Below are 13,149 nucleotides of genomic sequence, written 5' to 3' on the forward strand. Positions count from 1 at the left end.
TCTCTACTCCCCTTCTTGAACAAGGGGACATTTGCTATCCTCCAGTCTTCTGGCACTATTCCTGTAGACAAAGATGACTTAAAGATCAAAGCCAAAGGCTCAGCAATCTCCTCCCTGGCTTCCCAGAGAATCCTAGGATAAATCCCATTTGGCCCAGTGGATTTATCTATTTTCACACTTTCCAGAATTGCTAACACCTCCTCCTTATGAACCTCAAGCCCTTCTAGTCTAGTAGCCTGAATCTCAGTATTCTCCTCGACAACATTGTCTTTTTCCTGTGTGAATACTGACGAAAAATATTCATTTAGCACCTCTCCTATCTCCTCGGACTCCAAGCACAACTTCCCACTACTGTCCTTGACTGGTCCTACTCTTACCCTAGTCATTCTTTTATTCCTGACATATCTATAGAAAGCTTTAGGGTTATCCTTGATCCTACCTGCCAAAGACTTCTCATGTCCCCTCCTGGCTCTTCTTAGCTCTCTCTTTAGGTCCTTGCTAGCTAACTTGTAACTCTCGAGGATGGGGACAGAATCATTGGAGGGGTATGGAGCTTTTTATGAGGACCAAAGATAATGGCCTCAGTCTTCTCAATGGGGTAAAGTGTGACTAATTAATGACTGGACATCACGTAAGCAACCTGATATCACTGGAGCAGTTGAGGAAGTAGTGGAGAGATAGAATTGGGTTTTATCACGGTATGCATGGAAGGTGGCCTGATATCATTGCATGATGTTGCCAAAGGACAGCATGCAAATGAAGAGAGAGCCGAGGGGATACAGAGATAACTGGGAGGGCGGGGGTGAGAGAGAGAAAGAGGGGTACTGGACATTTCCTGGCTCGTACAGTGCCCCTTCCAGTAATCTGAGCTCATCCAAAACTCTGGTGCCTGGAACGGCAAGTCCCAATCACCGAGCAACCCTTGTGCTCCCTAACCTATATTGGCTCCTGGTCTTTGATTTTAAAATGAGCTTGCTTGTGCGCAAATCCATTGTTCTTCCCCCAACTCTGTAACTGTCTTCACCGTAGATCCTTCTGTGCTCCTCCAATTCTGGCCTTATGCACATCCCTGATTTTAATGCTTCTTGCTCCTTTAAGGTGCTTCTTAAAACTTATCACTTTGACTAAGGTGTCACTTATCCCAATACTTTTACTCGGCTCGGAATCAAATTATGTTTGATAAGCATTCCGAGGAAGAGCCTTGAAATATTGTTACTGTAAGGGTGGAATTAAGTGAGGGTAATCTTATTAAGTTGTAAAATGGAGGAAAAGCATTGGAGAAGGCCGGTTTAGTTGACCATGTCAACAGCTTCAGAGTGGTCAAAGAAGGATAATACACCATGGTCGGTAGTTAGGATTGTCTTGATGCTATAGCAGGGATGGAAGCTGGATTGGGGAGATTGAAATGTGGTAATGAAAGATGTGCTTAGGTTAGGAACTCAATACATTCAAGAACTTAAATGGAAAAAGCTGTTGGAGATAGTGTGGTAGACTAAAAGAACACAGGGTCAAGGGTAGCTATGTTAAGTGAAAGAAAAGGGGACAGCATCCAAGGAGCCAGGAAGGAAGCTGAATTGTGAGAAGTTTAGTGGGAACAGTATGTAAGGGAGAAGTGGTTCTGTGTACAATATATGATTGAAGGGGTTTGTGAGGATTCAAAGAAACTAAACAAAGGCATAGATTCAGAGATAATTGGGAGAGTAAGGCTGGGAAGGCAAGTAACAGAATGGAGGAGAGGCAGAGGCAGCTGAATGGATGGTCTCAATCTTGGGTGACAAACTACATGAGCTCCTCATACTTGCTAAGAGTTGAAAGACTAAAGAGAAAAGTTTCAAGTTGTTAGTGAAAAGAAGCCACGGATTTTCTTTGTTCTCCAGGACGATCATTTAAACAGATTATTTGGCCATTTATCTCATTGTGGGATCTCGCTATGTGTAAATTGTCTGCCATCTTTTGTCTATACATTAGAACTTTGACAAAAGCACATCATTGGCTGTGAAATGTTTTGAGATATTGCTATTTAAATCTACACTTTATAGATAAACTGCAAAGTCATACAATATATAAGTAATACAAACAACTGATTAGAAGTAAGAAAACATGCTCATTGTCAGAGAAAAAAATACCTTTTTCACTGATTAACTGTCGTGCAGTTTCTTGCTGGAATTTCTCCAAGCTTGTAGTGTCCTCTTTCAAGTGGAACAGTATAAGGAATGGTAGGCCCTCTTCAGTTAGCTCCTGGAAATTAAAAACTGAATTTTTAAATAATCTATTTTGAAATGATAAGTTTTCAAACACATTTTAGTAAAGTTGTCTTTTGACGATAATAAATAAGACATTCCAACATAAATTCAGCATGAAAAAAGAACATTTGGTCACAGTTCCTTCATCTAGTACTTGAACTGTTCTTTTTAGAATCACTATTATCCTGCCTAAATATTAAACATTTATAAGAGTAAAGAAAGCTGCTCATAATATCAATTTTCTAAATTTACCTTTTGTAATTTAAGTTTATATCTTCTTGTGCCTTTTCACACTGCTTTTCTTTACATTCTCTAACTGCAGTGACTTCCAGTACTGACCTCATTATCCAACCAAGGCCAGCCAGACTATTGCATAACCGTTAAAATCTGGCTAAATAGGCCACCACCCTTGAAGAAAAATATTTTGCCACATGCCTAGACATACAAAGTGATCAGTCAATGGCTATGCCTGGGTCCATTTGTAATTCACTGTTTGTCAATTTCGTATACAAACGCAATATTGTTGAAAAGAGAGATTTTACTGCTCAAAATCTGCATTGGGTCTCTTACATTCCATGCTCTTTAAGATTGACTTTATCAACCTACCACAAATCATAGATTATCATAGAATTTACAGTGCAGAAGGAGGCCATTCGGCACATCGAGTCTGCATCGGCTCTTGGAAAGAGCACCCTACCCAAGGTCAACACCTCCACTCTATCCCCATAACCCAGTAACCCTACCCAACACTAAGGGCAATTTTGGACACTAAGGGCAATTTATCATGGCCAATCCACCTAACCTGCACATCTTTAGACCATGGGAGGAAACCAGAGCACCCGGAGGAAACACACGCACACACGGGGAGGATGTGCAGACTCCGCACAGACAGTGACCCAAGCCGGAATCGAACCTGGGTCCCTGGAGCTGTGAAGCAATTGTGCTATCCACAATGCTACCGTGCTGCCCCCTAATAAGCAATATGGTTTGTGAATTACAGTGTCGATGAGATAGCAGCTATGTAGTCCATAGATTATAAACTGTGGCAGATCGTATAAAACAGATTTGGTTGTTGGCAATAGGCAGACTACTAACTATACCCATCCAGCCCATGCTTGCAAAACTCAGATATAAGGTCTAACATTCAATGTGATCCTGCAATTAAACAGCACTTGCTGAATAATTCCGAGTGTGCTAAGTATTACACTTACAACCAATTCAAGATAATCAGTGGGGCTTGCAATATAACTCATTTACGCTTTCTCGAAGCTACATATATTTTAAATACATAGACCTGTCCTCAGCAGGCAAAAGGAACATGTCTTGGTATTGTGCCTTTTTTGAATTAAACAAACGTTTTGGGGACAGTCATTTATGGTGTACTCCCCATGGTAATATTTCAACCAGAGTTGACTTGCCAACCAATCAGCAGCCTTTCCTCATGCGGTATAAATTGTTGATCCCTGTGACATTTGTCATTCTTACATCTATCCAGATGAGTGCAAGATGAAAACTTTGACAGCATGTCTCTTTTATCAGCAATACTTCCAAGTTCTGTACTACTAAGCGACTATGCATGAACATAGTTAGGCTGCATATTTTAAGCAAATTACAATACTTTACTCAATTTGATATTGTTCTACTCAATTGCACAACTGATTGAATCCATACTGAAAATCCTTTGCTATATTTTCTATCCTCACCAATTTTCCTACTTCAAAAACGTGTTTATTAACAAGAATGTCTTTGGCTTTTATTTCCAGAACATTTAACCAGATTAGAAACAGGTGTTCAAGCAAAAATCCATGCAGGATTCTGCTCAACAGATTTCCATCAGAATCTAGAATTACTTCAAAATGAGTCAAACTGTTATTATTCCTTGTAAATTGCTCCTCCCCACAGAGGAAGATACACCCTGGTTTGGCTGTGTCTGATCATTTAGCCCCATTGATGCAGCCATTGGGGTAAAATGGGTATCAGCAGCTGAGGCAATTGGAAACTGGTGTGAGACCTTTAAGAAGGCCTTCATTCTTTAGCAGTAGAATGCGTGGCAAACAGGTAAGAAAGGAGTACTCTAATAATTTGACTATGTGTCTCAGCAAGATTTTCGTTATGCTTGTCCAGAATTAGGACTTAACTAGGACCATCTAAACCCAGAGAGCTACTTTGCACGGAACCCACCTAAACTAGAATGTGCAACTTCACTCATTCGGACATCCAAGCTCTCCTTCAACGGCACCGATAGAAGGAATGCCTCAGTTGATCCTGGCACATAAAGTTGGGGAACGTGAAACTAAGAACTTTTCTATGGAGTCTGACCTCAGAATTTCTTGCTCAAGAAATATCCCTTTCATTTGCACAGACTATTCTTCTGTAACTTTGAAAGGTAACATTGAATAGTGAAAGGCAGGAATGCAACTATTCATCCTATTATTAATTTGGGAGTGGAGCTATTCAACGGACAAGAAGAAAATTTGCTTTTAAAAAGCAGTCAGCCCAGGCTACACTCATTTGATTTTGTGGCATATTAGAGCCACACTGATGCATTTGCAAAAGTAATCCATTAAATACCCTTCAACCAGGGTGGATTTACAGGAGAAGCCAGAAGAGCACGATTGAGGAATTTTAAAAAATACCAAAATCAGTTGTCAAATATAATTTGGAAATATTTTCAGTGTTTTTGTGAGTGAGTGTTTTGTCCTCAGAATTGCCAATTGCTATGGGTTAAGTAATAGAAACATAGAAAATAGGTGCAGGAGTAGGCCATTTGGCCCTTCGAGCCTGCACCACCATTCAATATGATCATGGCTGATCATGCAAATTCAGAATCCCATTCCCACTTTCTCTCCATACCCCTTGATCCCTTTAACCGCAAGAGTCACGTCCAGCTCCCTCGAATATATCCAACAAACTGGCACCAGCAGCTGTCTGTGGTGGAGAATTCCACAAGGTCACAACTCTCTGAGAGAAGTTCTTCCTCATCTCAGTCCTGAATTGCTTACCCCTTATTCTTCGGCTGTGACCCCTAGTTCTGGACATCCCCAACATCGGGAACATTCTTCCCGCATCTAGCCTGTCCAGTCCCATCAGGATTTTATATGTTTCTATGAGATCCCCTCTCATTCTTCTAAACTCCAGTGAGTACAAGCCCAGTCGATCCAATCTTTCTTCATATGTCAGTCCTGCCATCCCGGGAATTAGTCTGCTGAACCTTCGCTGGACACCCTCAATAGCAAGAATGTCCTTCCTCAAATTAGGAGACCAAAACTGCACACGATGTGACCTCACCAAGACCCTGTATAACTGCAGCAAGACATCCCCACTCCTATACTCAATTCCTCGGACTACGAAGGGCAGCATGTCATTAGCTTTCCTCACCACCTCCTGTACCTGCATGCCAACCTTCAGCGACTGTTCCACCATGACACCCAGGTCTCGTTGCACTTCCCCTTTTCCTAAACTGCCACCATTCAGATAATAATCTGCCATCCTGTTTTAGTCACCAAAAGTGGATGACCTCACATTTACCCACATTATAATGCATTTGCCAAGTATTTGCCCACTCAGCCAGCCTGACCACTCAGCCAGCCTGTCCAAGTCATCCTGGAGCCTCTTTGTATCCTGCTCACAGCACACACTGCCACCCAGCTGAGTGTCGTCTGCGAATTGTGAGACATTGCATACAATTCATTCGTCCAAATCATTAATGAATATTGTGAACAGCTGGGGTCCCAATACTGAACCCTATAGTACCCCTTTAGTCACTGCCTGCCACTCTGAAAAGGACCAGTTTATTCCCACTCTCTACTTCTCTAAGAAAATGTTTACGGTATTAGTATAAGTCCTTTGTTTAAAAAAAAGTGTAATATGCATGTAGATTAAAGTCATGCTTACCTCACCATTTTCAAAAGTAATTTCCCTAACCAGTGGGACACACTTATCTTGTGTCCAGGCAAATGTCAGGTCAAAGTTGGTTAATGAACCCAAATACACCATGTCAGGACTATTCTCCTAAGGAATGGGGCAAAACATATACACAAAGTTAGAACCAAATAAAGTGGCATCTTGAAACATGCAAGTTTCATAGTACTACAAGAGTTAAAGCTACTGAATGATTGCTAGGCTATTAAGCAAAACTAGTTATGAATTCCAAGTAGCAAACAGTAGACTAAGAGGTTTGAACAATTACTGACAAGAGGGGCTTTGAACCTACCCCAAATGGTTTGTAAATTACATTATCACCACTATATCTCTCCGGTTTTGCCACATTCCTAAAAAGGAAAATAAAACAATCAGGAATCACATCACTCATTAGTTTCAATGCTATGCTACAAAATTATTCAGTAACAGCATATCTATTTGAAAATAAAATTATCCATTGCAAGCCTTGTGCAATCCATCTCTGCTTGACTACAAGTGGTCATAAATAGTCATGATTTAGTGGAACAAATGTACTGGCAGATGAATGGGTTAGTACAGCTGATTACAAATGAAATTAGCATTTTTCTGCTGAAACACAGGACATAGCACGCAAGTTTTTTTGATCTGTTCATCTATAAATTGTGCAAGTGTGAACTGAACGTAAGCATTGAATACAACCTGAAATAGAGCTTTGCTCACAATTTGTGAAATTTTAACTAATCTCAAAACAGTCAGTGGGCAATGAGAGAAACACCGAAAAGAGATTTTGAGTAACCCCAACATTTAATGTGACAGCCTCATAAACAAATTCTTCCTTTCCAAATGTCACTTTTCCTATTCATAAATTTTACAGCATTGAAGGCGGCCATTCATGCCAACACCAAAAGTAAGTTATTCACTTACTCTCATTCTCCCACCCTTTTCCCTATTTCCTTTTAATTTTTTTATTTTCAAATATTTATCCATTTCCCAGATCATTTCGCATCCTAACAACCCTCTGGATGAAAACATGTTTCCTAACTGATTCATTCTTTTCACAATGTTATAATGTATAATGCACAATTATTGTAATTCCTCCTCATAACTAAGTCTCGATTTCTTGCATAATTTTAGTAAGTCCCTTCAAGATCTAGAGATTCTTCTAAAGTGATGTGGCCAAACCCTAACATAGTACTCAACAGTCTGACCAATGACCAGGTTCAGCTTAGCATTACCTCACTGCTCCAATTTTAAAAACCTGCATTTCCTGCTATTTCTTTTACAGCTTCATCACCTTGTCCTCTCAGAATCTTGCATCGAAATCTACAAGTAGCTTTCTTCAGGAGTTTTACTGATTTAGCCTATTATTGCTCCTTAAAGCTCTTTTACATAGGTCATTGACTTGCCTTTTACAAAGCATGTTGGCTACCCTTAAATGCCTTTCGAGGTATGGTAGAGTAAGAAAAACAGACGGATCTGGATTTATAAAGTGCTTTTCACATCCACTGGACGCCTCGAAGCTTTACAGCCTATTAAGAACTTTTTGAAGTGTAGTTACTGTTGTAATATATGAAGCGTGGCAGCCAATATGCGCTCAGCAAACTCCCACAAACAGGAATGTGATAATGGCTAGATCATTTTTTTGTGATGTTGGTTGAGGGGTAATTCCCCCATTCTTCTTAGAAATAATGTCAGGTAATCTTTTACATCCATCCAAGCAGACTGCTAAATGGTGGAATTAAAAGGGCCAAATGGCGTACCCAGCTCCTATTCTTTTGTTCTTCTGTATTTATTTTATTCTGTTGTATGGTTTCTTGAAGTTTATTGCTACTTGTTTAGGCTGACTAATCTAGAGATTCCTGCTTTACCACTTTTTGATTTGAGTTGTTACATTGGCAGCCATCCAGATAAGAATACCCAGAAGATTATGATCACAGCCTCTGTTGGCTTCCCTTAGCATTTCACTGGGGTTTAATATTGTTCCAATACCAAGTTCCTATAGCTTTTTCAATATTACTTCCATATCTAATTATGTTATCTAATTGCCCCACTTCATCCTGTACCTTGAGAGCTATTTGTACATGCATAGCACCTTTTAAGTAGAAAAATATCCCAAAATACTTCACAGAGAATTCTAGAACATTTTTGCAAGATCTTAGTTTGCTTAGCTTTAGATACGAGTTCTGGATTTGTGAACAAAGGCTGTTCCTAAACAGAGATGGTATAGTGGATATTCAAAAGAATAATACCAGCACTTACAGGCTTAAATTAGAAGGCTGGGTTGCATAAACTTGGCTGGTATTCCCTTGAATTTACATGTTTGAGGGGGCTGCAAGAAAGTTGACCATTTTCCCATCAGACCCATATGAAGAGTTAGAATGCCCTTGTGATGTACTGGCTTTTGATGTACTAAGTGAGCTTGCATTGTTTAGGGACATAGTGTGCCTGTAGCTGCAAGTGCCAGGCATTTACAGATGACAGGTGGTAAACAGCAGGTTATGCTCATAGAAACATAGATACATAGAAGATAGGAGCAGGAGGAGGCCTTCTGGCCCTTCGTGCCTGCTCCTCCATTCATCACGATCATGGCTGATCATCCAACTCAATAGCCTAATCCTGCTTTCTCCCCTCATGGACAAGGCAATTAGACTCTGGTTTATTTGGTACCATTTGAGGGCCAGTGGTAAGTGATGATTAGAATCTTGAGTATAGGCAGAGGTCTACAGCCGATCAGACAGTCTACAGGAGTTGAGTCCAATCACCTAAAGCTTAGGAAATAGATTGTATTATTTGTTTGTCAATGAATGTAATCGGGATACACTTTTTCTTCTCTTTTTAAAATTTAGAGTACCCAATTCTTCTTTTTTTCCCAATTAAGAGGCAAGTTACGTGGCCACTCCACCTACCCTGCACATCTTTGGGTTGTGGCGGTGAGACCTACGCAGACACGGGGAGAATGTGCAAACTCCACACAGTGACCCGGGGCTGGGATTGAACCCGGGTCCTAAGTGTCGAGAGGCAGCAGTGCTAATCGGGAACACTTGTATTATTACAGCATATATATATATATATATATATATATAGCACAGAAACATGCCATTTGGCCCAATAACTTTACATTGGGGTTTATGAAACAAACGAGCCTCATGCTTCACATCTTCATATAAATCCTCACGTGTATTCTTCAATCCCCCTGGCTGGAGTGTCTACAACTAAGGGACATAGCCTTAGGATAAGTCAGCCATTTTAGTATTGAGATAGGAAAAATTTTCTAAAGCTGTGGATGATCATTCGACGAAGCATATCCAAAATGGAGACTGATGTAGTTTTGGACGCCAAGGAATATGTAGGTTTGTATCAAAGTGATGGCAGGGAAGTGTAGTTGATATGCAAGGTCCAGCCCTGAAAAAAATCTTCTCTACATCTAAATCCCTTCATAATCTTGAAGACTTCTATCAGGTTGTCTTTCGGTCTTCCCTTTGAGAGGACAGTAAGAAGTCTCATGACACCAGGTTAAAGTCCAACAGGTTTGTTTTGAATCACTAGCTTTCGGAGCACAGGATTCACCTGAGGAAGGAGCTATGCTCCGAAAGCTAGTGATTCGAAACAAACCTGTTGGACTTTAACCTGGTGTTGTAAGACTTCGTACTGTGCCCACCCCAGTCCAACACCGGCATCTCCACATCATGGCTACCTTTGAGAGGAGTGAGCCACAGCCTGATCAATATATCCTGATAGAAATAAGCTCAAATTCTCAACTTTGTTCAAATCTATCCATGCCAATTTCCATCTGCATAATCTCCTCCAATGCTGCAATCCCTCTCAAACTCACTATTCCGCATTTCTTGTGGATCCCACCTCTTTTTGTCCCTCCATTGGCAGCTATGCCCTTCCATGCTTTGGAAATTCCTCCTTAAATCCCTTTGTCTTTCTATCTCCTTTAAATATCATTCATAAATCTCACCTTGTTTAACAAGCTTCTGGATATTTTACCAAGTCAAAAAAATGCAAATTATAGTTGTCGTAATTTCTCCAAATGCCTTTCAACAGATGCAGCTATACAATAAACTTCCAGTTCTAAGAAACATAATCTACCCAACTTTCTAACCTCATCAGCCGTTAGTGCATCGAAGCAATTTGAAGCAGGCGATCATCAAGAAGATTATTTCAGAAAAGTTAAAAGGAAATATTAAATTCATGGTTAAAATCTCACGATTTTAAATGGGATATACATTTGAGGAAATATTCATAAAGCTATATCTAAGCCTTTCACAATGTGACACTTCTTTAGAGAAAACATTTAAAACATTTGTCTAGGTTCTAGCCATTTAGAGACCAGTTGACCAGCACCACGCTGAAACGTGGAAGTATAGAGTGTGTGCCTAGCAGTCCGACAGTACTTTACACAGCAGCACCTTCAACACCAGTGCAACTAGAGCTGCACCTTAGTTGTATTTATCCATTATACAGGATGGTAGTGAGAATAACTAAGTGTATGGCCGTATAGAGATCATATATTTAAGGGTGTGCCGTTTGTTCAGGGATAGTCCAGAAGTATAATTTCATGGAATCCCTACAGTGCAAAAGGAGGCCATTCGGGCCATTGAGTCTACACCAACCTTTCAAAAGACAACCGCACCTATCCCAATCCCCCGCCCTATTCCTGTGACCCCACCCAACCTTTGGACACTAAGGGGCAATTTAGCATGGCCAATCCACCTAGCCTGCACATCTTCAGACTGTGGGAGGAAACCGGAGCACCCGGAGGAAACCCATTCAGACACAGGGAGAACGTACAAACTCAATGCAGACAGTCACCCGAGGCAGAATTGAACCCGGGTCCCTGGCGCAGTGAAGCAGCAGTGTTAACCACTATGCCACCGTGCCGCCCCAATTTGTGCGACTTCTTTCTGGAATAATACAAAATATTATTTATATTAAGCGAAAGTTTCTAAAATGTGCCCTATGCAAATAAATGGCAGTGTTAAACAGGAGGCCACCTGTTCTACTGACTGAACCTAGGGAGACTATGAAGTGTTTTTAATAATTCTTCAGCATCTTTCATACTATGCCTGAGAGAGCATGATCCCTTAGGCATTGTTGTGTGACATATGCTGTAGCAATTCCTAAGTAAATCCACATTGCACAGTACACAATTACATATTAAGCAAGTTATTTTCCTGACAAAAACACAGTCTGATTCTTGTTCCTGATAAGTATACAACAGCTGCAAACAACACTTAATTATCAGTTCTGGAAGAGAGTATTATTAGTTGTCATCAATCCCACTGGGTCCCTGTAAGGAGCAGATTAGTTTGAAGAGTTGTAATTTTTTTTGAATCATCATTTATCCAAAGCCTGAAACTATACATCATGTGTTAATCCCAGAGCAAATAAACGTGTGCATTCAACTGCATGTTCCCTTTAAATAGGATATGGTCAAAGCGACATTATTCACAACTTCTATAATTTATATTTGTCTGAATAATTTTTCATGACAAAATATTTGGAATTTCACACCGTACAGTCTACTAAATTTAAATAATTTGAGAGAAGAATTTATCTCGTTACTGTGTGCTACGAAATTATACATCTCATATACCCTTTATAAACGAACTAAAATATCAAATACCTGAGCATCTTGAATCTTAAAGCACTGTATCAAAGCGATAGGATGCTCATTGTCATCATAAAGCACAAATCAAGATTGAAATCTCAGTCATGCAGTTGCGGCAGGACTTTTCTCCACAAAGGCGGGAAGAGAAAGGGGTGGGATGTGGTGTGTGTATGGTGGGTGGGGGTTAAGAAAATAGCCAGAAAGGTACTCCTGCTAGGCTGTTCTCATGCACTCTTAGCAGCAAGTTACAGAGCAACTAGTCTAGCAGAGATCTCCGAACAGATAACCTGCCTGGCCTCTATTAGCAGGAATATTGCATAGTACCAGGAAATTAATAACATTTTTGTATTATTGTTTCCCATTCAAAAAAAAACTTAAATTAAAACAAATTCAGTTCACTCTTACCCAAATGCAGCCAGAAAGACGCAATCATCCCGTAGAATATTGGACACTTTTTCAAAGACCCTGTAATTGTCGGAATCTCTCTGTTCAAAATATCCAATGATGTTTCGCTTGCTGCGCTGAAAAATACAACAGCCACATTCTGGATTGTTCAACTGACATAGGTGTATGATGTTAAAGGCAGTGTAAAAATATAGTTTTACAATCCAGTTCTGTGCAAATTCCAAAGTCAAAAGAGGTATTTATTTTGTGAAATGACCAAAACAGTGAAATGATCAAGAATTTGAGCATAAATTCCCTCTTACAAACTTTGACATTTTTTTTGTTTGAGAATATAAATATTGCACACAATTGTGACTGAGAAGGTAGGCAACTGCAGTAGTGTTGCTCTGGACCAACCTTTAACAGGTGCAAGAGAGTAGCTTAGGTTTGACTTCCTGCCTTTTCACCTGGTTCACAGAAACACAAGATCAGGGATTCAGCAGAACAAGTATCAACTACATCTCATCGCTCTGTGGAATTGTGCAGTGTGCAGAACCATCCAATGATGAAAACTACACAAACCCACCATGTGTCTTGTCTCTCTACCTGTAGTTAACAAGTAAATCTCAAAAGCCAAGATTAAATGTTGATCCCTGACACTTTCCATAATTGCACGAACATCCTCAGGACATATACTTCCTATTGTTAAATGGCGATTGGAATACCACATAAAATCTGCGCATCGCGAAAAAGGAAGGGTAATTTAAACAGAGCAGTATATTCAGAGCACAGTGATCTCTGGTCTCACTTTTCAAGAAATGTCTTGATGGATATTTGAAACTCCTGACATATTAATCAAGTTCAACAGATCAAATCTCCGCCATGACAAAAGATTGGCAGTCAGCACAGTTTAAATATTGCCGCATCTCACTGGACAGAAACAAAATGCGGCGGGCGGGGGTTGACAACAAGATTTTAATAAATTGATTCTAAGGGATTAACTGG

At 40.1% G+C, this 13,149-nt stretch overlaps 1 protein-coding gene across 1 annotated transcript in view; it reads right to left on the reverse strand.

The window, feature by feature from the left end:
* erp44 (endoplasmic reticulum protein 44) overlaps positions 1-13,149 on the reverse strand; it is a 212,428-nt gene that overhangs the window by 19,085 nt on the left and 180,194 nt on the right. Inside the window, exons 6-9 of the mRNA XM_072508934.1 lie at positions 12,166-12,281; positions 6,457-6,514; positions 6,138-6,254; positions 2,127-2,238 (exon numbers count right to left, since the gene is read on the reverse strand). Coding sequence (XP_072365035.1) covers positions 2,127-2,238; positions 6,138-6,254; positions 6,457-6,514; positions 12,166-12,281 — 403 coding nt within the window. The remainder of the gene's footprint in view (positions 1-2,126; positions 2,239-6,137; positions 6,255-6,456; positions 6,515-12,165; positions 12,282-13,149) is intronic.

The sequence above is a fragment of the Scyliorhinus torazame genome, chromosome 6 (assembly GCF_047496885.1).
Source record: "Scyliorhinus torazame isolate Kashiwa2021f chromosome 6, sScyTor2.1, whole genome shotgun sequence".
NCBI classification, from domain to species: domain Eukaryota; kingdom Metazoa; phylum Chordata; class Chondrichthyes; order Carcharhiniformes; family Scyliorhinidae; genus Scyliorhinus; species Scyliorhinus torazame.